The sequence below is a fragment of the Oncorhynchus kisutch genome, linkage group LG9 (assembly GCF_002021735.2).
Source record: "Oncorhynchus kisutch isolate 150728-3 linkage group LG9, Okis_V2, whole genome shotgun sequence".
In the NCBI taxonomy this organism is placed as follows: Eukaryota; Metazoa; Chordata; class Actinopteri; order Salmoniformes; family Salmonidae; genus Oncorhynchus; species Oncorhynchus kisutch.
In genome coordinates this window covers 22,139,344-22,164,562 of record NC_034182.2, presented here as the reverse complement: position 1 = coordinate 22,164,562, position 25,219 = coordinate 22,139,344, and the positions used below count along the sequence as shown (strand labels likewise).

Below are 25,219 nucleotides of genomic sequence, written 5' to 3'. Positions count from 1 at the left end.
GCCTTTTGTGAACATTGTTAGGATTGCTAAGGCAATATGTTCATGAAAGGCATAAGAACGAGTGGGAGAAAGATTTAGGGTGTCTGTATTTGTGAAAGTATGTCATGCGTGTGTGTAATCGGAGAAGGTAGAAGGGACTAACAGGGTCATGTTCATTAGGGCACACAATGGTAAACGTTTTAAAATGTGTGTTTCTTGTTGGACATGTCCAGGTGAGTTTACTTCCATTTGGTGCCTTATGACCCTGGTATGTGACTTACTTAGGTATATGAGTGGGTGGGATGGGATATGGGGTGTGTGTTTGTGAAAGTTTGTCATGCATGTTGGCATGATTCTGTGTGAATGGCATAAGTGTGGATCAGCGTTGAGTGCGTGTGTATACGTGTCTGAGTGAGAACAGAGAAGGTAGGCGGGGTCAACAGGTACATTACTCACTGCGGATGGCTGTGATTGATTCGTGCTGGCGCAGGTCGGGTTGATTGGCAGCTGGGTGGGTGTGGCCTCAGGGTTGCTGAGGTCAGAGAATGGACAGATGGTCTGCCAGGACTGCAGGTACTGAGACATCCTCACTGAGGCTCGCTGCTTATGACCACTGACCGTCAGGATGTTTGTCTGGAACACATGCAAACATCAGGGATGCAGGCATGTACACTAGGGCTGACCCCATTTAGTTGACTGGTTGATTGTTTGGTCGATAGGCTGCTGTTCGTCGACAGAAATGTTATTAGCCGAACAGTCTAAAATATATACAGTATATATTTTCTTTTTGGCACATGAGGCAACAGTCTGATTCACACCTGTCTCAGTGGACACCTGTCTCAGTGGAGGCCGTGGGGATGGCACACCAGTATCACCAGTAATATATTTACTGTTAATTCTCATAATTTTTTGTTTTTTTTGTTTATGGTAATTTCTGTTAATACATTCAGTATATTATTATTACAGTCTTTTACCGTTCTCATTGTCGGAGTGGACACGTTGTTTGCGGCCCACACAACCTTTAGGCTACACTTGTGAGGAACAAGTTTTTGTTTAATTCATCCATTTCGGAATTGACAATTTGTTCATTGTCGTTTGTTTGTAGCCCTCCTGTCAATGTCGAGTAAGGACACACACCTGATTATAGGCTAGGCTACCTGGCCTGCGCACAAATGTAGGCCTATAAATGTGCCCATTTGGGGATCTGATAGTATTTCTGATTGTCTTAACTCACCACCACTGTGGAACTTCTCAAATAATTTTTTTCTTCACCTCAAACAGCAAGTCTGTTTTTACATCCATTGTTGAGAGTGACAATAGTTCCTCAATGTAGCCTATTTGAAAAATCTTTCCAGCTCTCTTTCGATCTGATCCGGCGGAAACCTCATAAAATAGGCCTAACTGTCTTTCTGGAGCGAAAACTCTGAGAGCCCAGAATATTTAATACAACGTTGCAAGTTTGCTAGCACAGCTTCAACCTCAGTTAGTTGTTGATACAACGTTTCAAGTTCCTTGCAGGCAGGCCAGGCCGAGCCAATTTGATTTATAGGATATTTATTTTTATCATGATATTTTCTACCTGCAGGTGGCAATGTTTTTATTTGTTGGCTTTATGTAGACTATTTTACATAGTTGGTAATGGCAATAGAAGTTACTTTCAGAATTTAGATTTTGATATATGAAGACTTTGTTATAAATTAAATGTAACTGTTCCATGAAAATGTGCATATAAAAATCATAACTGGCACACAGATTGGTAGAAATGGTAAGATAAATTGCCACTCCAAATGGAAAAGGTTGCCGACCCCTGGTGTAGCCTATTAGGAACGTAACAGCAGAATCCGCGAAGCCCCGCAGCAACAGGAGGAAGAGAGTCGGGAAAAGGTATTTTTTCTTCTGGTTAGGCTTGATCTCTGGCTCCCTCCAGTCATTTGTGTGTCTTAATGATTTAATCACACTGCACACACACACACACAAACGTCAGGGATGCACACACACACACACACACACACACACACACACACACACACACACACACACACACACACACACACACACACACACACACACACACACACACACACACACACACACACACACACACATCAGTGATGCATGCACACACACACATGCTGAAACATGTACACACACATCATTTTTGAAACAGGTGCAGGCATCTAAGAGAATTTAAATGCGTACATACACACACACACAGATACAAGTACAGACTTTCTAAAACATGCACATTGCAAACACCTTTTCCTTCCTCTTAGAGGTGGTGTCTTCCTTATGGGGGTCGATCACCAGGTAGGTTTTCCTCCCCTTTAGCAGAGCATCCCGGCTTCCCCCGTCAGTGTCCTCCATTTGGTACACCCCAGCTAAGTGTCCCAGTGTCTCCTCTGTGATGTGGACACGCCTTGGGTGGGTAACATTGCAAATAGAAATGTAATGATTAGAACTGGCACAATTCTTTATTCTGTATGGCAAACAATCATATTTGTTTTACGTAAGGTGTTTCTATCTGAATGATCTGTTAAATTGTGCATTGCCTCCTGAACACACACTTGCAGAAAGTATATTTGCGTAAAGATATCACACACAAACATAATAACACATGTATAACATGTCTATTACACATTTACAATAGTTTATAACACATGTATGTCATCTTATTACACATTTATAACAGTTTATAACACAGATTATAACACAAGCAAATGCATTTCCTGGTTCCTTACCCTGGCATGCCCCCAGACTCCATATGGTTGGCCAGAGTCACGTCATGTGACCAGACGTCGTACTGCCACTTCTGTAGACCAATCACGCCACAGAGAACGTTGCCGGAGTGCACACCCACTCTCATACTGATCTCCACACCAGTAGCCTCCCGTAGTTTACTACAGGACATGATATGGTTATAACCATGGTTATAACAATCAGCCAGGACCTCAAACCAATGTCATACAGATTGTGTTCAACTATTTTTTTGCATTAAATCATATTTATGGCAGCATCACAAGGTGATATGTCAGAAATATGTCTAAATTTAATAAAGTAGATAAGCACATGTGATTGAGATGAACAATTTAAATATTTACATGTTATCATAAAATGAAATAACTTTATATAATAATCTGTATAAGCAATTCACTAAAGTGATTCTCAGAGGTGATACACATGGAGTTGATTGACACATATTGAATGACAGTTAAATACTGATGAAGGGGAGAATTATGTGAGTGGTGATGGAGAGCAGCGATTGAATTATTGATGAATTGATTGGCAGACTGACTTGATAGCCGTGCACATGTTGAGTCCCATCTGAACACAGTTCCTGGCGTGGGCTGGGATGGGGTCTGGCAGACCCGACACACAATAGTAACAATCACCCAGGATCTTTATACGCAAACACTCGTTCTTCTGGAGAGAGAGAGGGGGGGAGAAGGGTGGATGGGTATAGGGAGAGAGGAGGGAGGAGAGAGCGAGAGAGACAATAATAGTCAAGTTGTCTCAGTAAATTTGCACTACATCATAAGGATCCATTGACCTGTAGTTGATATATTGTGTTGAGAGAATCTCGAGCTAGCCAAAACATACCTATACATCCAGCCCAGGGTAAGGTGAGGGGAAAGGTGAGTGACTGATTGGTTAAGGGAAGCTCTCACCTTGGCAATGTCATCGAACCTGCCGAAGAGCTTATTGAGGACTCCCACCAGCTCCTCAGGAGAACAGGTACTGGCCAGCTTAGTAAACCCCACAATGTCAGCATACAGAATACTAGAGAGTGAAGGACACAACAGGGATGGTAGTGACCAGGTATAGACCCTGGACTAGGTCTGCTTTAGCCCTCACAGATAAAAACCTGGAAGTTAACAAAAGTCCTCAGGCTCTAGGATCAGGCCCCCTCTTTCCGTGTAATCTTGTTTATTATGATTATATAAGACAAAACTGTTCCTAGGTCAGCATTCTTACTCTGAGACACTTTATGAATCCTGGCCCAGGTCTCAGACAAGGTTATATTCATCACATTAAATCAAATCTTATTGGTCACATACACATATTTAGCAGATGTTATTGTGGGTGTAGCGAAATGCTTGTGTTCCTAGCTCCAACAGAGCAGTAGTATCTAACAATTCACAACAATACACAAATCTAAAAGTAAAAGAATGAAATTAAGAAATATATAAATATTATATCGAGCAATGTCGGAGTGGCATTGATTAAAATAGAGTAGAATAGAATACATTATATACATATGAAATGAGTAAAGCAGTATGTCAACATTATTTAAACATTACTAAAGTGACTAGTGTTCAATTCTTAAAGTGGCCATTTAATCCAAGTCTACATATATTTAGAGCAGCAGCCTCTAAGGTGCAGGGTTGCGTAACTGGTTGGAAGCCAGCTAGTGATGGCTATTTAACAGTCATGTTATGTATTGTGTGCATAAGCGCACATTTCCTCACCTGACATCTTTGTGTTGCCGGATGTACAGACTGTGAAAGTTCTGTCCTTTCTCTTTATTCTCCGACAGTCTTTTGATGATCTCCGTCTTCAGCTCCATGGCGATATATCGTGGCAACACGGACAGGAGGAGGTGCTCCTGTTGTCAAGGGGAGGGGCATGAGGAGGGTTTGTGTGTTCATTGATTAAATTATCAAACTATTGACTTACAGTAGCAGACTGTTTGCATGCAGGTCATAAAGATGGGCATCTATGACTGAAGGCTCTCTTGGAAGAGGATGCCCTTTGATGGGCTCTAAGGGGATTGATTAATAGGACTATAGAATTGTATTGAGTTGAGTTGAACTGAACTGAATTGAACTGAACAAGTTTAATTGATTCAGCTACCTGCTGGTGTTTTTGCATGTCCCTCTGGGAGCGCATGGCGCTGAACCTCTCTTTCTTCTTACTGGACTTCCTGTGGGCATGCTCAGTCAGCCACAGGTGAAACACTCCCACACAGTTCACACACAAAAACAACACAGCATTGGCCACCAGCTGTCGGGGAGGGAGAGCGGGGAGGAGGGGGAGAGAGAGACGTTTTTATATTTAAAAAAAAACATTTAACCAGGCAAGTCAATTAAGATCAAATTCTTATTTGCAATGAGGGAGTGGCGAGAGGGAGGGGAAGAGGGGGGGGGAGACAAAGGGAGAAAGACAGAGCGGGCAGGTCGACAGGGAGAGAGGATAAGGAGAGAGAGATAGAGGGGTGGGGGAGACAAAGGGAGAAAGACAGAGCGGGCAGGTCGACAGGGAGAGAGGATAAGGAGAGAGAGATAGAGGGGGGGGGGAACAAAAGGAGAAAGGGCAGAGCAGCATAGCAGGTGTGGTTCTTACTTATCATTGTTCAGTAAAACAACAGAATCGCCATGTCGCACCAAGCTGAACTTAGACACACAAACAATATAGGAAACAGTGTGTTGTGGACTGTGCTAGTGTACACAGTGTCCTGGCGAATTGGAATTGGGATGCTATCAGATGATGCAAATGTGTGTGTGTGAGTGTGTCTGTGTGCTTACTGTCACTCATTCTTTCGTTCTCTGCAGCTCATTTGCAAGAGTTTGCCTGTGACCTTTCCATTTGCAGCACATTTAGTGTGGGTGTTTCTTTCATACTACGGCACCAAGCTGAGACAAACCAAGCTCTACTGTGCTGGACTTCATGGGTACACAACCCTTAAGGTTGCCAGAATCAAATCCACAATGACAATATATATCTGATTTGTGTTGGCACAATAGTGTGAATAGGGTGTCTGCGTGTCTGTGTCTATCAATGTGTGTGTGCGTGTCTATCTATGTGTGTGTGCGTGTGTCTATCTATGTCTATGTGTGTGTCTATCTACACTACCGTTCAAAAGTTTGGGGTCACTTAGAAATGTCCTTGTTTTTGAAAGAAAAGCAAATGTTTTGTCCATTGACAATTTCTTGCATGGAATATCCTTCACTTCTCAGAACAAGAATAGACTGACGAGTTTCAGAAGAAAGTTCTTTGTTTCTGGCCATTTTGAGCCTGTAATTGAACCCACAAATACTGATCCTCCAGATACTCAACTAGTCTAAAGAAGGCCAGTTTTATTGCTTCTTTAATCAGGACAACAGTTTTCAGCTGTGCTTACATAATTGCCAAAGGGTTTTCTAATGATCAATTAGCCTTTTAAAATGATAAACTTGGATTAGCTAACACAACGTGCCATTGGAACACAGGAGTGATGGTTGCTGATAATGGGCCTCTGTACTCCTATATAGATATTACATAAAAAATCAGCCGTTTCCAGCTACAATAGTCATTTACAACATTAACAATGTCTACACTGTATTTCTGATCAATTTGATGTTATTTTAATGGTCAACAAATGTGCATTTCTTTCAGTAACAAGGACATTTCTAAGTGACCCCAAACTTTTGAACGGTAGTGTATGTCTACGTGTGTCTATCTATGTCTGTGTGTGTGTGTGTGTGCTACTGTGTGTGTGTGTGCTACTGTGTGTGTGTGCTACTGTGTGTGCTACTGTGTGTGTGTGCTACTGTGTGTGTGTGCTACTGTGTGTGTGTGCTACTGTGTTTCTTTTACCTGCACTGCCAGGTTTGGTGTGTTAGGCCTGGTGACGGGAACATAGACACTGATGATGATGATGTGTGACACACTGGTCCCTATGCCCACCATCAGAGCCCAGGCTAGGGACAGGGGCAGCACCGTGTACACACACAGAGACAGGAAGAGGAAGAACGCTACCTGTACAGGGAGGAAGGGAGGGAAAGAGAGAGAGACAGTGAAAGAAAGTTTGATAAACCACATGGACAGAAATAGAATTCATATTAAGATACATTTAATACACAAGACCTCGAACCAGAGAGACAGAGCTCCTCCACATCGCCTCGCCACAGCTAGCCACGTCTCAGACTACGTTCTGATCTAGGATCAGTTTTCCCTTTTAGAATATAATCAGTACGATTACATGGACAGGGAGGACCTGAACTGAGATCAGCACACGCACACTAAGACACTTTGTGAATACAGGCCTTGACCTGCTCCTCCCCCCTCATTCATTCTCCACCCCCCCATCCCTATCTTTGACCTGCTTCTCACCCCACCCCCTACCCTTCCAACCCTTCCCTCAACCCGGCCCCTTCTCCTGTCTGACCTGTTCCCATGCGGTGACGGGCCCTCCGGTGAAGGTGAAGACTATAGCTGTGACATACAGGGCCCCCCAGAGGCAAAGTGACAGCGCTCCTCCACACCTCCTCACCACGGCCAGCCAGGGCAGGGCCACCAGCAGGGCTGTGCTCAAACACAGCACCACACAGACCACGGACAGGGCCCCTACATGGACACTGATGTTCTGGAGAGCGGGAGATAGAGAGCGAGAGGGAGTTAAACACATACATCACACTGATACTCTGGAGAGGGAGAGCGACAGGGAGAGAGATAGAAGGGGGGAGGGGGAAGAGAAGGGAGAAGGGAAAATTGAGAAGGTTGAAAATGGCAAACAGTTTGTTCATTCAATTATAAATATATCTATAATCCAATACAGCACCTCAACCCTTAATTTACCTCCCCCTACCCCTCCATCTCCCCCTCTACCCCCCCCCCACCACCACACCTCTTTCAGCCTTCCGGTAGTTGGTATAAGGATGATGATAGCCACACAGAAGCCCATGGCCAGCAGCAGTCCAGGGAGCATGGCTGGTGTCTCCTCTAGGCACCTTATGAGAGAAGGGTTTATTTAAATAAAGGCAACATAACATTGGTATCAATGGCATCGAAGGCTAAATGATTTGATGCAATTGACGGTTTCCACAAATGTGAAGAATAAGCACACACTGGAATTATGCAACAAACAGTACACATTTAAAATGCATGTTTAGTGCAGAGCCGTGGTGTCGTGGTAACATTCCACGGCATATGTCATATGTACTACTCTCCACCGGAGACAGGGGTTCAATCCCTGTGTCCATTGTTTCTCTCACTTGTCCGTCTCCCTCCTTGATTTCTTGCTGTTTCAATAAAATAAAGTGTAAAAAAGACCTACAAAATAGATAAAAATACAGTTTTAAAAGGTAAAAATCATACAGACCTTATGAAGGCCTTGTGTACTGCTCTGTAGCAGCAGCACACCCCCTCCGCTACACTCCTCTGTGAGGGCGGTCTACCGTCGCCTTCACCCCCCTCCCTGACGTTCGGGGTGTCGTCCCATGTGGTGTCGGGCGCCGGGGCCGATTGGTTGAGAGGGACTGAAGTTTCCGATCTGGAGGTGGAAGTGTCGTCGGACGGGATGTCGGGGGTTGTGTAGTTGTCGTGGTTACGTCTGCAGAGGGTTGTTGTGGAGTCCATCATGGCCAGATCAGAGTTGTGATTGTGTGGGTTTGTTTTTAATTTAAAGGCATCAGTACTCTTTTTGTCTGAAGAATCTTCCCTGTTGACTTTGCCTCTATCATCTAAGTTGTCATAAGTGTCTGTGGTCGTTTTAGCGCTGTCATTATCAGAGTCATTGCTGGATTTTGTGCTGTCATTCATCAAAGTGTCTGTTTTAATGTCAGTGCCATGGTTACCTGTGCTCGCAGTGGACGGGAACTCCGGAGATTCTTGGAAAGACGATTGGGCCTTGAGTGGTCCCGAGGCTAGCTCCACCTTAGCCACACCCACCTCTATGTAGACCCGAGGCTCACTGTGCGCTGATTGGCTCTCAGAATCACCGTTGACCTCATCTCTGAAGTCATCACATTGAGTCCTGATGTCATTCATTTTTGCTGTGATGTCATTCCTTTGCGTTATGATGTCACCGTCCTCGTCTTCTTCCGCAATCGGATGTTCATTGTCTGTTGTGCTGCTGGTCAAATCCTTCAGCTCCATGCTTGTGTCTTGCCCATCTCCCCTGTCTCCTCCCCTGTCTCCCATACCTCCCCCATCTCCCCCACCAGCAAACCCACGACCAGTCCTGTGGATGTCTCCAGTTCTGTTTCCCCCAATCACCAAGTATCCCTCAGGGTCGTCCTGCATGGTACTCTGGTGCTTTATCTCTATGTCCTTGTTGTCAGGAAAGGCGACTGAAGGACAGACAAAAGACAAAGTCACTGTATAGTCCCTTCAGGTCCCCTGGATAGTTCTAAGACATGCTACAACCACAATGTCGTCTTCCTTGGATGACTGTAAGTCCATGTGGAAGTGGAGGATTGTTTCACTGTCAAAACGGATAAAGATGAAAAGTAACTCCAAAACCCACACATAATCCTGAGTGTTAAGTCATGCTAACCACTACTGCTAACCAGACCATAATCCTATTACCACTTATGCTACCCACATATGCTAAAGCTAACCACTTGTTATTTATGCTAACCAAGCCATAATGCTAACCACAACTTTCCTAAATACAATCCTTTCTCTTCTCCAATAAAGAATTGTGCTGGAAAGCGTACATTGTTTTAAATGTTAGACTAACCCCTTATGCTAAACCAGGACATAACAACTACTGTCCTAAACACAGCCTTTCTCTTCTTCAATCAAGTAATAAATGAGGCTGTTTGGTTGACTGCTGTCAGTCAGGTTTTTAATGCCAGTTAGATTACATGCTTCCCAGTCAGTCATTTCCCTATTGTGTTAAACTAGTTCTGCTAGATGAAGGTGTTTCCTCATTCACTCTGATGACAGGGGTGAAGTTTTCATAAGGTACAGAAATGCAAAACTGACCCAAGATCAGTGTTTAGGGGAATTCCACCCTGCTTCACCCACTGATGACTCCACTAATGCAGACCTGGGTTCAAGTAGCATTTTAAATCGTGCTTGATTGACCTTGCCGGCTGTATTGAACCAATAGACTAGTCCCAAATCTGTAAACCCCACCCATTTTGCAGGCTAGAGCAAATGCTTGAAGTATGTGAAAGATTTCAAATAGTATTTGAATCCATGTCTGTTCTGACGCTCCCTGTCCTCCTCCCTGTTGGTCTGTGACATGATAGTGACGCACCCCTAGCAATTATCATGACACTCATTCATGTCTTCTTTCTCTCTCTCTATCTCAAAGTGCAATATATGAATGAGGAGAATTCTAAACAAATGAACAAAAACTATATTCAACTGCATTTCAAGTTATATGTAACACAAATGAATAAAACTGCATTTCCACATTTCAAATCATATTTAGGTCTACATAACTGTTTATAAATGGGGACAGATGAAGGATCTTAATTTGATCACCCTGAATTTACGAAAGATACATCAACCCCTGCAAAAAATGCTCATCAATTAGAATCACACCGCATCACATAATTCACATTTCCTGTTGCTGCAGGATTATTTTTCCTGCTGTTGCAAACTGGCTCAAATTAAGATCCTTTATCTGAATATCCTAGTCTCAGTTATTAGTGTTGTGACACTAGGCTACACCAAATTCTTTAAAAAAAGGTGCTATCTAGAACCTAAAATGGTTCTTCGGCTGTCCCCATAGGAGATCCCTTTGAATAACCCCTTTTTGTTCCAGGTAGAACCCATTAAGGTTCCATGAAGAACCCTTTTCACAGAGGAAACACTTTCCAAGGTTCTCCTATGGGGACAGCCGAAGAACCCTTTTGGAACACTTTTTTTTCTAAGAGTGTAGGAAGATAGCACACACGCTTGAATTACTGTGATACAAAAATCACAGCTATCAGTAACAAAACAAAAAGTGAAAGTCGAAAGCAGTAACCTACCTTTGTTTTTCAAGTTGTTTTATGTTAGTCTGGCTGACTGTTGCTTGCTCTCCCCCCTCTCTTTTTCTCTCTCCCTCCTGCTTCCTCTCTGTTGCTCTCTGTATCGCTCACAGGTCCATCTCTCATTTTCCTATCCTCCTTTTTTATGACCTTTTTCTGTTTTCCTCCTCCACCTCCTCTACCCTTTTGCTCTTTCCTTCTCTTTCTATCTGTTCGATTGACTTGAAACCCAACATACATCGACACATCTGAACTGAAACCATGATCCTTTGACTTCGAACATAATTTGAACATCAATTTAATTCACAGCTGTATAATGTCACATCCATGATTTAAAGCCACAATATGTCATTTGAACAACAACAAAACAGCAGCCTGCTCTTGGTTTGCTATAAAACTGAGGGATGACACTAGGGAAATGTAACCGCTCTCAAATTCAATTGAGCTATAACACATGAGGAATTTATAAATGATATTCAATGAGATATACTGCTCAAAAAATTGCAGAGTGATGCTTTAGGCAAGTAAGTGTGTGTGTGCATGGTTGCATCCCAAATTGGCCCTGGTCAAAAGTTGTGTACTATAAAGGGAATAGGTTACCATTTAGGACACAACTTATGTGTGCACAGACAAGTGCGCATGTGTGTTACAATGAAAAGTCCCTGCGCCAGCTATGCAAATACACTGAGGTAAACATAGATGAACGAGAGAGACAGAAGGGAGAGAGGGGGGCGGGGGGGGGGGGGGGGGGGGCAAGGGGAGAGATGTGAGAGAGGAAGGGGAGAATGCGGGGATAAGAGGGCAAGGGGAGAGGAGAGAGAGGAGGGAGAAAGGAAGGGAAGAGAAGGAGGGAGAAAGAGGAGAGACTGATGGCAAAGGAAGAGAGGAGTTTCGGCTTTCCATGGTGACATCATTAAGCAGTAAATTGGTTAACAGACCAATAACAAAGAGAGTTTCAAACCTATCTGCCAATAAAAGCTAGTTGTCAGTTTTCACCTCCCAGACAGTCCGAGCAAATTATTGCTTTAGAAATAGCTAAAAAGCTATTTTTGGCCATTTGAATGGAAATCTGTTACAGTACGGTACCCAAAAATGATATGATATAAAAAACAGCTGCATGTATAAAGTCATACACATGACAGTTATTATAAAGTGTTACCTCTATATCTTGATCTTGATCCTTATCTGGTCTCTTGTCTAGCTTATGCAATCACAAAGAGATGAAATGAGGTTATTCTCCATTCAGATTGAACCCATAAATAATAGTCATTATAGCTAAAGTTATAAAGGAAGTATAACTCTTGAAATAATCCACCATTATAAATATGTCAGCAGTTTCTCAACATCGGTACATTATTAAAGCCAGAAACCATGATACCCTCACCTCGCTCTCTTTCTCTCCCTCTCTCTCTCTGTGTGTGTGTGTGTGTGTGTGTTGCCTATTCTTTAGGAATGTTCCTAAAATAGTTGGCGGGTTCTCTTTTTCCTCGCCCGAACTTGACAAACCAGTCCTAGATCACCACAAGCTATAGTACATAATGAAATGTACAGAATAGACTAGAATAGACTAGAATAGACTAGAATCTCATTTGTCCTAGACTTGAAATTATGGTTGGAAATACAGAGTGGGGCTTTCAATCATGGATGCAATATCATAAGCTATGGATTCCATTGATGTTTAGATTGTATGACATCATGAACTACGTAATAGAATGTCTAGAATAGAATTTATGCCCCAGAGACTTGTTTTCTTGCATGCCAGAAACAAATGTATTGTCAGGTGAATTCTCCTTAAATGTACATTTAATTGTGTCACACCATGATTTTAAGTGGCGGCAGGTAGCCTAGTGGTGAGAGCGTTGGACTAGTAACCGGAAAGGTTGTTAGATCAAATCCCCGAGCTGACAAGGTAAAAATCTGTTGTTCTACCACTGAAAAAGGCAGTTAACCCACTGTTCCTAGGCTGTCATTGAAAATAAAATTTGTTCTAAACTGACCTGCCTAGTTAAAAAAAAAAGATCTTTCACCTGTCTTGTGATTGTCTCCAACCCCCACCAGGTGTCTCCCATTACCTTGTGTATTTATACCTGCGTTTTCTGTTTGTCTGTTGCCAGTTTGTCTTGTCCCATCAAGTCCTACCAGTGTGTTCCCCGTGCTCTAGTTCTTGTCTTTTTCTAATCTTCCCAGTTCTGACCTTTCTGTCCTGATCCTGATCATTACAATTGTGCTGGGGACAATAGTGACAATGACAACAAGCTCAGTCCGACGATGCTGTGACACACCGCCCCAGACCATGACGGACCCTCCATCTCCAAATCGATCCTGCTCCAGAGTACAGGCCTCAGTGTAACGCTCATTCCTTCGATGATAAACACGAATCCGACCATCACCGCTGGTGAGACAAAACCGCGACTCGTCAGTGAAGAGCACTTTTTGCCAGTCCTGTCTGGTCCAGCAACGGTGGGTTTGTGCCCATAGGCGCCGTTGTTGCCGGTGATGTCTGGTGAGGACCTGCCTTACAACAGCCCTACAAGCCCTCAGTCCAGCCTCTCTCAGCCTATTGTGGACAGTCTGAGCACTGGTGTAATTAGGGCAGTTGTTGTTGCCATCCTGTACCTGTCCCGCAGGTGTGATGTTCAGATGTACCGATCCTGTCCAGCTGTTGTTACACGTGGTCTGCCACTGCGAGGACGATCAGTTGTCCGTCCTGTCTCCCTGTAGCGCTGTCTTAGGCGTCTCACAGTACGGACATTGCAATTTATTGCCCTGGCCACATCTGCAGTCCTCATGCCTCCTTACAGCATGCCTAAGGCACGTTCACGCAGATGAGCAGGGACCCTGGGCATCTTTCTTTTGGTGTTTTTCAGAGTCAGTAGAAAGGCCTCTTTAGTGGCCTCTTTAGTGTTTTCATAACTGTGAAAGCTGATAGTCTTAACGACCGTTCCACAGGTGCATGTTCATAGATTTTTTATGGTTCATAGAACAAGCATGAGAAACAGTGTTAAAAACCCTTTTCAATGAAGATCTGTGAAGTTTTGGGGATTTTTACGAACGATCTTTGAAAGACAGGGTCCTGAAAAAGGGTTGTTTCTTTTTTTGCTGAGTTTAGTTGGTGTGGACAACCTACCATCAATCATAGCTTAACATTGTTGCATTGGATTAAATACAAAGTATCTAAGATGAGAAAAACATGTCTAGACTGTGGTTTCTCACTCTACTTACTGTAAGCCATCAACCACACCTGTCAGGCGCTTTGCTACTTTCGGGAACATCTCGGCCTTGAGGCTGCATGACTATCAGCAGGTGCAGGCAGTTCTCAGCCTGAGAACTAAAGCAGTACATCTCCATTACCCAGTACTTTTCCATCATTGCGCATTGCAAGCATACAAAGGTTATCACATATACAGTGCCTTGCGAAAGTATTCGGCCCCCTTGAACTTTGCGACCTTTTGCCACATTTCAGGCTTCAAACATAAAGATATAAAACTGTATTTTTTTGTGAAGAATCAACAACAAGTGGGACACAATCATGAAGTGGAACGACATTTATTGGATATTTCAAACTTTTTTAACAAATCAAAAACTGAAAAATTGGGCGTGCAAAATTGTGCTTGTGCCGCTGTACCAACTCCTCGTAGTGTTGCTGCTCAGCCTTAGTTGCCTCCAATTCCTCCCATGGACAGCGATACTCCCCAGCCTGTGCCCAGGGTCCCTTGCCTTCCAGTGTCTTCTCCCATGTCCATTTCTTCAGATAACGCTGCTGCTCCTCACCACGCTGCTTGGTCCGTTCGTGGTGGGTAGTTCTGTCACGGCTGTTGGAAGGAGAGGACCAAAGCGCAGCGTGGTACGTCTTCATACTTTTATTAGTTCAACTGAACACTGAATAGCAAAACAACAAAGAGAACAACCGAAACAGTTCATACCTTAACGTTGTTGCCACCGAAAACATCCCCATAGCATGATGCTGCCACCACCATTCTTTTCCAAAGGGATGACGCCAGGTTTCCTCCAGATGTGACGCTTGGCATTCAGGCCAAATAGTCCAATCTTGGTTTCATCAGACCAGAGAATCTTGTTTCTCATGGTCTGAGAGTCCATTTTGGCGAACTCCAAGTGAGCCTTTTACTGGGGAGTAGCTTCCATCTGGCCACTCTACCATAAAGGCCTGATTGGTGGAGTGCTGCAGATACGGTTGGCTTCTGGAAGGTTCTCCCACCTCCACAGAGGAACTCTGGAGCTCTGTCAGAGTGACTATCGGGTTCTTGGTCACCTCCCTGACCAAGGCCCTTCCCCCCCAGTTTCTCAGTTTGACTGTGCGGCCAGCTCTAGGAAGAGTCTTGGTGGTTCCAAACTGCTTCCATTTAAGAATGATGGAGGCCACTGTGTTCTTGGGGACCTTCAATGCTGCAGAAATGTTTTGGTACACTTCCCCAGATCTGTAAAATATGGTGCTGGATTTTTTTAATGTTATGGGGCTATTTTGCTTCCACTGGTTTTGGGGCCCTTGATAAGGTCAATTGCATCACAAACCTGACCCGTACCAGGATATTTGAAACCCATTGAAAACCTGTGGACCCGACTGATCTTGCCGTTCAGGAGGCCATCTTACAGCAGGTGAGTGTCACCTGCTCTTCCTCTCAGCTATCATTTACTACAGACTTGTCTGTCTTCTGCAGCGACCATTAAAAGTACCTTTTAAAGCATGTTTATGACTGCCTATCGCTGATGCTATAATGTGTTACGTAGCTTTATGAATGCATACATAAGGGGGCGAACAGTAAAGTGTTAGCCAGTGCTGGCTGCATAGTCGGTAGTCAGTACACAAAATGCTGTTTTATTCCTCAGATAAAGAAAGAGCTGAGTGGATGTCTGATGTCAAACTAAGATGGACGGAGCAGCCCGATGGAAAGATCTTCGACAAGCAAGAATAGAGCAAGCGGAAAGGAGGAAAAAGTGAACCGAGTGTGAAGTTGGAACGATAAATATTGTTACAGGAGGCTATTTGGGATATTTCTGACAGACATCCCAATTTGCCAAAACCTAAAACTGGCCTTACCATAACCAACCCCTTAACCCTAACCTAACCAAGAAATGTCAATGTTTCACCATTTATTCATTTATTTAACCTTTATTTTATGAGCCCTGAATTACATAAATGACAGAAAATACACACATCAATATAAATACATAATGCAAGCAGAAGGAAAGAAACTACACGGTGATAAAACAAATAAACACATTCATCAGTAATAAGGTCCTAAAATCAGCTTTCTGAATTGCCACAGAGGCACCAAAACAACACATGTAAGAACATTTTGAAGATCGTTCCACAAATAAGGTGCATGAAAACTAAAAGCTGATTTACCTAACTCAGTAGAGAACAAATACATTCCCAGAGTTAACCATCCCCAAGGCCAGGTGTGGTAACTCGTATGTCAAAGGTTCAGTAAGGACGTTAGGTAAAGTGGGACTTTTGGTAAAAGTGCTTTATAAATGAAAACAAAGCAATGTATCAAAAAGGGCCAACCAACTTTCTGGTAGAGAATGCAGAGTGATGAGCATTACAATAGTCGCACTAAAACAAAGCGCAATGAGCTATGATAAACGGCATCTAATGGCTTTAATGAAGTAGCAGCTGCTTTCATATAAATGATGTTGCCATAGTCTAGGAATAATCTGCTTTTTGAAATTGATTTTTTAAACCTTTATTTAACTAGGCAAGTCAGTTAAGAACAAATTCTTATTTTCAATGACAGCCTAGGAAGTGGGTTAACTGCCTGTTCAGGGGCAGAACGACAGATTTGTACCTTGTCAGCTCGGGGAATTGAACATGAAACCTTTCGGTTACTAGTCCAACGCTCTAACCACTCGGCTACCCTGCCGCCCCAGGTCCTGTCTCTCTATTTAATCGAGAGACAGGACCTATTTCTATAGAAGAAGCTCATTTTTATTCTCAGCTTCTTAACTAACTCATGAATATGCTTTTTAAAAGACAGCTTTTCAGCTATACAGATACTTAGAAGCACGGACACAATCAATGTTGACACCATCCAAAGTACATATGCTTAACACAGAGCTATGTTTATGTGCTCTAGAGAACTACATATACTTTTACCTGTATTCAATACTAATTTCAGGTCAATAAAGTTTTTCTGTAATACAATGAAGGCAGACTGTAGTTCAGACAGAGCTTGGTCAACCGTGCTTGGTCAACAATAGCATAAACAACAGTACTTTAGGCATACAAGTGCAGGTTACAATTATTTAACAGACAAGTAAATTTTGTTAATGTAAACAGTACAAAGTACAGGACCAAGAAACAACCCCTGTAGAACACCTTCCATGTTTTTAATTCAATGTACTTACTTTTCTTGTTATTTCTAAGTGTAAACAACTGTCTTAACATGACAAACGTGTGTTTGAATTTACATTCTGTGGGTTACATTCAATGTAACAGTCCCCACAAGGAGGACATGTGTAATTGGGTAATTCGTAGATTTTTTTAAATATCTAGATTTTTTTACCTTTATTTAACCAGGCAAGTCAGTTAAGAACAAATTCTTATTTACAATGACGGCCTAGGAACAGTGGGTTAACTGCCTGTTCAGGGGCAGAACGACAGATTTGTATCTTGTCAGCTCGGGGATTCAATCTTGCAACCTTCCGGTTACTAGTCCAACGCTCTAACCACTAGGCTACGCTGCCACCCCTGAATTGATTGATTACTGAGATTTGATTGATTATATTTTTTCAATATTACCAACTAATGATTGTTCAATTTGTTAATTCTTATTATGGTTTATATGCATTTTCTAACTCTTCTTACAATAATATTATTCCTATTTCAAACGGCATTTATGGTAAAAATAATACAATATAAAAATAAACAATTGTCTTATTCCTTTAAACTACAGTTCATGTAATAACATTAACAAAGTTATACTATTGAAGTACGACACTTCTGAGTTTGAAATTATTCATTGGAAGTTGAGCATCACCAACTTAATAATTCCATGCTGTAATGTCATGTTCAATAGATAACATTGTACACTGAATTCAGCAACTCTACTCATCCCTAACACAAAATCCAACAGTGGCCAGAAGTGATACAAAAAATAAAATAAAAATGTAAGGGTACGAAATATATTTTAAAAATTGTTTTGCAGTATTTAAGTCCTGTTTCCAACATTAACTGGATAAAAATCTATTAAGAAACATAATTTGAAGATCTGTCTGTCTGTCATTCAAACACTTAAATAATATACATTAATACATCAATATGCACACAATGGACTAGACTGAATAGAAAGGAAGAAAGAAAGTTATTGGTCTTCAAACATTAGTCTTTTTTTTCTGGAATACCACCTCAAACACACACACACACACACACAAACACACACACACACACACACACACACACACACACACACACACACACACACACACACACACACACACACACACACACACACACGCGTCATCCCCCCCATCACTCAGTCTACACCCCCCTGCTCACTCTCTATCTGTTGCTGCAGCATAAAGTGTGACAGTGAATTGATGTCAGTCACTGTAGGGTTACACTGCAGCACCAGAGTAACAATGCTGTCTTGTCCTGGGAACACCTGGGATAAGCTCTCCCTAAGTCTGGAGGTCTCTGCTGCACTCCTCTCCATATCCAGGCCAAGGCCCATCCCTGGAACAAGGTCCATTCCAGGGCTACCGTATCCAGCCTTAGCCTGCCCCTTCCTTTTCCCTCTGCCGCGGGCCTGGCTGGAGTCTGGCTCTACAGCTACACCAGGTGTTCTGTCCCTGAACTTCAGGACCTCTGTCTGGGCCCTGGGAGCTTGGGGGAAGGGGGTGGAGGCAGTGCCCGCAAATGAGTGACTGCCTGAGACAGGAGTCCTGAGAGACAGAGACAGAGACAGAGAGAGACAGAGACAGAGACAGAGAGAGAGAGAGAGAAAGGGACGTAGGGAGAGAAAGAGTATGAGCAATGTGTACATGTTTATGTGGGAGAAATCTAGTCAAAGAGTAAGAGGAAATGTGTATGTGTTACCTGTGCAGTGAGCGTAGGAAGTCATCCAGATGGGGTCCTTCTCGGCCCAGCGGGTCATCAGGCACCATGAAGTGATCACCTACAAACGTGTACTGGAGGAGTCTGGGTAATACAAAATCAGTATGACACTGAGACCTAATTTACAGCTTGTATTAGTCCTATCTGAACAGCTGTGATTAGGATGACATGCCGAACATGGGCCTCGCATTTACTTGCAATTAAACCTTGTTCATAAAATGCGTGCACTCTGGCCGCATTGTGTTCAGATCTAACTTTCCCTCCCATTTATACAGATAATTTGTGGTCACAATTAAATTATATACAGTGTATAGCCTATAAGCCTACATAAGTGGTCACCAACCTTTAATGAGTGAAAATGCAAGCTGAGATCCACCGCTCAGATTTGATTTGACATCAATTAAAAAACGTAAGCCTAGGCAACATTAACCTATTAAAACCAGTACTGTAGCAATGAGGTTGTTGCAGTAGGCTGTAAGCCCAAAACATTAAAAAAAAACATTTGAGGTAGGCCATATGATCACACAAGTAATAGATCAGTTGTTGTATTACTTGTGAAGCACAGCTGAGGGAGCATACATTGAAATAATTACCTTTTTATTATACTGGGCTTTTTTACTGGGCCAGCATCTGATGGCAGACAAAGGGTCTGCCTCTCAACATCCCTCCACTAACACTGACCAAAAAGCAGCAGTCTTCCAGATAATACCGCAACTCAAGTCGCACCGCATTATTTCTGCATAATGCACAAATGAATGTTGTTACTCCTATGAACAGAGAAAGTTAAGTATTTCTCGATGTTAAAAGACCCAAGCCGCTAATAATAACAACACAAGCCTTTAGATACACTTTCCTTTTACTCATTCATACTTCTGCAGTGCTGGTTGTAGCACGAGTAGAACACACATTTTATGGCTTATAAAAGTTGAGTAAAATGCTCATAGCGTGGAACTGAGAAAGAAATTGCTTTAATTCATACAACGTGACAGAATAACCGACCTTAAATGGAGACAACGGGAATGGACCATCCGACACCGCCGCAACTTCGGGCGGCTGCAACTGGGGCGGCAGGGTAGCCTAGTGGTTAGAGCGTTGGACTAGTAACCGAAAGGTTGCAAGATCGAATCTCCGAGCTGACAAGGTAAAAATCTGTCGTTCTGCCCCTGAACAAGGCAGTTAACCCACTCTTCATAGGCCATAATTGAAAATAAGAATTTGTTCTTAACGAACTTGCCTAGTTAAATAAAGGTAAAACAAAATGTTAAACTGGCCTGTCCGCCACCGCAACTTCGGGCAGCTGCAACTGGCCCGTCCGGCAACTTCGGGCAGCTGCAACTGGCCCGTCCGGCGACTTCAGGCAGCTGCAACTGGCCCGTCCGGCAACTTCAGGCAGCTGCAACTGGCCTGTCCGGCAACTTCAGGCAGCTTCAACTGGCCCGTCTGGCAACTTCAGGCAGCTGCAACTGACCCGCCCGATGCAGATGCAACTTTGGCAGCTGAAACTGGCCCGTCCGACGCAACTTCGGCAGCTGTAACTGGCGCGTCCGACAACGACGCAATTTCAGCAGTTGCAACTGGCCCTGACCGACACAACTTTGGCAGCTATAGGCCTTTTGTTGGTCAGCTGCCGGACGTGCGATTCCCGCTGTCTCCATTTAGGGTCGGTTATTCTGTCACGTTGTATAAATGATTGGAGAAAGGCGCAGGAATACCTAACAGGGAGTTTTAATACCCCACCCCAAAATACACGGCTTCGTTTTGGGACGAAGCCCAAAACATACACATATACAAAAACACAGGGATGTAACCCAAACAAAAGAGTGAGGTTAAACCTCTAATAAATACACGGGACGAGACCCGTAATAACAAGTGCACAATACACGCAGCACGAAAGCCGAAACAAAGCACAGGTACTCACTCACAAGACCAACGGACATGGGAACAATAACCGACAAGACAATGGTGAACAGAGGGCACATATATATACAATTACTAATCAAGGGAATTGGAATCAGGTGTGCGTAATGACAGTTCAGTGACACCTAAAGGCCAGGGACGTAGACCTCCGGAGCTGGTGCACGGAATGAGCAGCAGTCCCGGGGGAATCCGTGACAGCTACAATACGTCAATGGAGTGCTATTCAACTTTTTCACGTTAACTGTTTTCCATCTTTCCCTTTGAGCGTCATCTTAGGCTATTTCGGAATGAACATGCCAATATTTGCTGACATCTTCAAAGCCATATTGCAATAACTATTTACCTATTCCGGACTAAAGTGTGGGCATATATTCTGCACAGGTTTAATTGCATATTGTGATGAGTGAGAATGTGATCGTTGGAACAGGTTAAAGAGCAAACAATGCAATTATTACATCATAAGTTGACGATAAATGACATCAAATCACGTTATCTACCATAGCTTTGATTGGACTGATCATGTCAACATCATACTTTCAGAATCTTAGCTAGCAAGCAGCCATCATCATGAATCAAGTTGACAATCTACTGGCAAATCCTTTTCAATCCTTGTCATTTGAAGAGAAATTGTAGATAAAACGTATCGATGCTCATCGGCCATTGGACATAAACACTACACAGTTGGAAATCGCAAATTCAACAATGAGTGGTTTGGAAGGAATCAGTGGCTAACTGCAAGGGTTGCAAAGCAATCACTAGCCTGCTTTTCAGTGGAGAGGGTGTTTGGTCCATGTCTGGGTTTAAGGGTCTCTTTTACAAGCTTAAAAGGATAAACATTCACATGCAACACCATGGGCCAGATAAGGTTGAATATATTGGTCATGCTGACAATCCAGCATGACTTCTGCCGCATTCAAAACAACTGGAAAATTGGAACTAGGAAATCTTAGACTTCAGTGAGTTCAAGACAACTGGGAACTCGGAGTATACCCTTTGAGTGGTCATCCAACTCTGAATTCCTAGTCGGGAACTCTGGCCTCTTTCTAGAGCTCCAACCTGAAGATCACTTACGTCATGATTCAACTGTGTTTTTTTCAGTTCTTAGTTGTCTTGAAAGCATCATAAATCCAGAGCATGCCAGACTGAAGACAAAGTTTGATGACAAAATTTGCACACAAGAAGGGCTGTTGAGCCACCTTCCTGTTCAAGTGAGCACAGCAAAACAAAGTCAAAAAATGTCTTGTATGCTGCTGCATAAAGGATGTAATATGCCAGGGAGATACGTATACTGTAGCTAAGAAAGTAATACCAAATGTATGTTGAGTAGTAAGCTGTTAGTAGCCCATGTGCCTCACCCTAATAATTTGGTACCTTTCCCCCTCACAACGTAGCCTACTGTTCTGACTTGGTGGTGCACATGTAGCCTATTTTAGATAAATGTCCTCATCGAATATTGTAAGAGCTTTCATTGTCTGCTTATATAACCCCTTCATTTATCCTATGGTTCTGACTTGGTGTACAGGGAGAGTACTGTAAGAGCGGCCCATGTTCTGAATTATGTCGCTGTACATTTGAGAACAAATTGTTATATTCATTACGCCCGTCTTAGCTCGCTCATTAATATCTTAATCTAAATTACGGATTGCCTCTTGTCCACTCATCGTTCCCAGTTTGTACATCTGAAATGTCAGTAGAAACCACATTTGTTAAAGGAGGTCAGCCACATCAGCTATGTTTTTTAAAAAGGCAGTAAATGAGGCTGAATGAACTGCTTTGCTGCCAGGCTCCGCTGATAGCCAGGTGTAGCGGTGGTAAGGATTCACTCCATGGTGCTGAAAATAAAGTTCTGCTATTGGGACAGATTTATGTAGGCCCTAACAGTTTGTGGACACCTTTTGTCACCTTTTATAGTACAATTAATGTATTGTTTAGTGTTGTGTAGAGGCTTTGCTGGTATGCATCAAAACATTTTTGGAGGAGTTTGCCCCACAAAGATTTACATGCTAAAATCGCCACCGACTAGGCCTAGTCTACTTGTAGGCCTACGCCGACTGTTTCAAAAAGACCTACCTAAAGCAAAGTATCAGAAATAAATTAGCCTATAGCTTACCGGATAATGCAAAGACACAATGTATGAAACTTGATGGGGAAAGTCTGAAGGGGAGAGAGAGACGGTTATAGTGCGATAGTGATGATGAAGACGAAATTGAAAACTCCAAACAAAAATGATATGCACCTGTCCTAAATAATGATCCGCCGTTGATACGTTTTAGTAAAACGGGTGGTTAAATGCCAACACCACATTTGAATTTGTGTGCAGTAGTACGCTCGCCCCTTGCTCTTTTGACATTCAATAGGTGGAACACCTAAAATACCGCTTTATTTTAGACGGAGCACTGATGATGTTGCCCACTGAATGTGGTCAGGCTGGCCTAATTGCATTTACACTGAGAAAATCTGCATTTAGACCTGGCATGAAGATGCGTTTTTTTATACGTGAATACAAATGTGCATACAGTCAGCATTTTTTAAAACAAGATGTAAATAGGGTCTGATGTCATAGAGATATGAGGCCAATATATCACTTTCAAAACAAAGGGGTGTTTGGTTTATACAAAAGGTTGACTTTAGTAGTCAAATCCACTAAGGGAGAATGAAAATGATATGGTTGCTGTCCTGTGCAATGCACATATCTATCCAAAAATCTATTTCTGAAAATGTTTCTGATTTCCCTGGACAGTTGCTAATATACAGTCAACTTATTGACCCCCAAAAATATTTAATGCCCATTTTATCTCAACTGTTTCCTCTCCTCCATTCCTTTCTTTCTCTTGCTCTACCTTTTCTTGATGATGTCTCTCCATTCATGGGACTCATCCAGCAGGTCTCGAAGGTTGTCATTTGTCACGATCACTCCATCCGTCTTCTGGGCCAGCTGCAGCATCAACCTGCAGAGAAGAGAGGGATGAACGACGAGGGAAGAGTGCAATGGGGATGTCAATTCATCCATTCAGAGAATATTCCCTACTAAGCACGAACAAGCCTTATAATGTCCATATATGAACTTAAACTGTAACAAAGCTGTTTATAGGCGTTTAGCAGTTAAGGGCGTTTATAAAATATATTAATGTAAAGTTTAGAAGCCGTTAATAAGCGGCTATTAATATAAAGATTGTAAGCTGTTTATAAGCAATGTATATAGTTTAAAAGCTGTTCCCAACAGATCTGTAGTATGACAGAAGCGAGGATCCAACCTGTCATCGTATGAGTTTATCCTCTTCCCCTGGACCTCTCTGGAAGGGGTGTAGGCGAGGAGACCCAGGTTCTGGAGCTCAGTAAGGTAGTGCTGCTCTGAAAACAACACATACACATTTGCCACAATGAATCAATTCCTTAGGGATAATACTATACAGGCTTGGGGTCAATTCAGGAAGGGAATTAATTAATGGACAAACACATTAATGCCAAATCCATACAAAAAACTTCACTTCCTGAAGTGACTTGACAAAACTGGTGAAATGAAAGAGCTGGATGGATGTAAAAGTCTGGCCTTCCAGATGGACAGGAAGTGTTACCTTTGACCCGGGGGTCTCTCTTCTGCCTCCACTGGGGCAGTAAGGTGCTGATTCTGCGATGGCCGCGGTTCCAGAAGTGTTGCACGGCCAGGGCGATTCCTCGACACGAGAAGAAATTACCCAGACCGTGACTACAGAGGAGTGAGATAAAAACATTAAACACTGCTGTGTAGTATACTTGTTATTTGAATCATGAAAACAATAGCTGTTAGTTGGAGCATAGCATTACAACTAAAACAGTTGTGGAGTCATGTAATGCAGGGGCCACACAGGTATGTCACTTTGTTGTTTCAACACTGCTTTCTGTGAAAGCGTTTACTAAATAACTTAATGAATGAAGGAATAAACTCAATATTTTGCCTGCTCTTCTACATTTTCCATCTTATTGTTAATCTATTTGTCCTCTCACCTCTCTCATTCCCTTCGTTCTCACCTCATGGCAACATTGCTCCCGTCGATGACCACCATCCTGAGCCCTGGGTCTCCTGGTTGGTCAGTCAGCTTGAGGTCAAATGGCGTCTGTAGTCCTTCCAGGAAGCGCTGCTGCCCGGTCACTAAAGACCCTGCTGCCATGGGCGGGAGACCCCATCTGTCAACAGCCGGGGCAGGGAGACCCTTTCTTTCTGGAACCTCTGTTGCTAGGGTAAGGAAACCCAGTTTCTCCTTCACTCTGGTTGCTGAGGAGTTATTCACGGTGAGGGTGGAGTCTAAGGTGGTCTGGTGTGGCTGGGTGAGAGGGTAAACGAGTTGATGGGGAAATAAGGGAAGGTTGGTGGGTTGTGGAGGTAGTGTGATGGGGTAGGTGGGCTGGGGAGGCCCTCTGACTAAAGGGGGGCTGGCTCGACGGGGGGGGTGTGTCTGGCCGGGTTGCTGTCGTGTCTGTGTGGGTTTCTTCTGGAGACCATGGGTCGGGAACGGAACCTGGTTCATCACAGCATTCCACTGAGCCAGATCCGGTTCAACCCTAACTGGGCCATCAACAGTTCGGT

At 43.1% G+C, this 25,219-nt stretch overlaps 2 protein-coding genes across 4 annotated transcripts in view; both read right to left on the bottom strand.

Annotated features, from left to right (window-relative positions):
* Positions 1-11,902, bottom strand: part of LOC109896885 (adenylate cyclase type 4) — a 36,499-nt gene extending 24,597 nt beyond the window's left edge. The window contains exons 1-12 of one of the 3 annotated variants that reach the window (XM_031832143.1): positions 11,824-11,902; positions 8,057-9,026; positions 7,583-7,685; positions 7,124-7,321; positions 6,553-6,714; positions 4,831-4,980; positions 4,446-4,582; positions 3,645-3,756; positions 3,272-3,399; positions 2,718-2,876; positions 2,236-2,395; positions 436-612 (exon numbers count right to left, since the gene is read on the bottom strand). In XM_031832143.1, the coding sequence (XP_031688003.1) occupies positions 436-612; positions 2,236-2,395; positions 2,718-2,876; positions 3,272-3,399; positions 3,645-3,756; positions 4,446-4,582; positions 4,831-4,980; positions 6,553-6,714; positions 7,124-7,321; positions 7,583-7,685; positions 8,057-8,979 (2,409 nt within the window). In that variant the 5' untranslated portion in view covers positions 8,980-9,026; positions 11,824-11,902. Of the gene's footprint in view, positions 1-435; positions 613-2,235; positions 2,396-2,717; positions 2,877-3,271; positions 3,400-3,644; positions 3,757-4,445; positions 4,583-4,830; positions 4,981-6,552; positions 6,715-7,123; positions 7,322-7,582; positions 7,686-8,056; positions 9,161-10,664; positions 10,978-11,823 lie in introns of those variants that run through there. The other 2 variants (XM_031832139.1, XM_031832140.1) reach the window with 2 other exon arrangements.
* Positions 11,903-15,772: 3,870 nt separating this feature from the next.
* LOC109896886 (NEDD4-binding protein 1-like) lies at positions 15,773-25,213 on the bottom strand. Its single transcript, XM_031832138.1, has 6 exons — positions 24,664-25,213; positions 24,231-24,361; positions 23,910-24,006; positions 23,496-23,603; positions 18,721-18,822; positions 15,773-18,566 (listed from the first exon to the last, which is right to left on the bottom strand). The coding sequence occupies exons 1-6, from the start codon at positions 25,158-25,160 to the stop codon at positions 18,158-18,160; spliced, it is 1,344 nt and encodes a 447-aa protein (XP_031687998.1). The 5' UTR covers positions 25,161-25,213; the 3' UTR covers positions 15,773-18,157.
* Between the last annotated feature and the right edge of the window lie 6 nt (positions 25,214-25,219).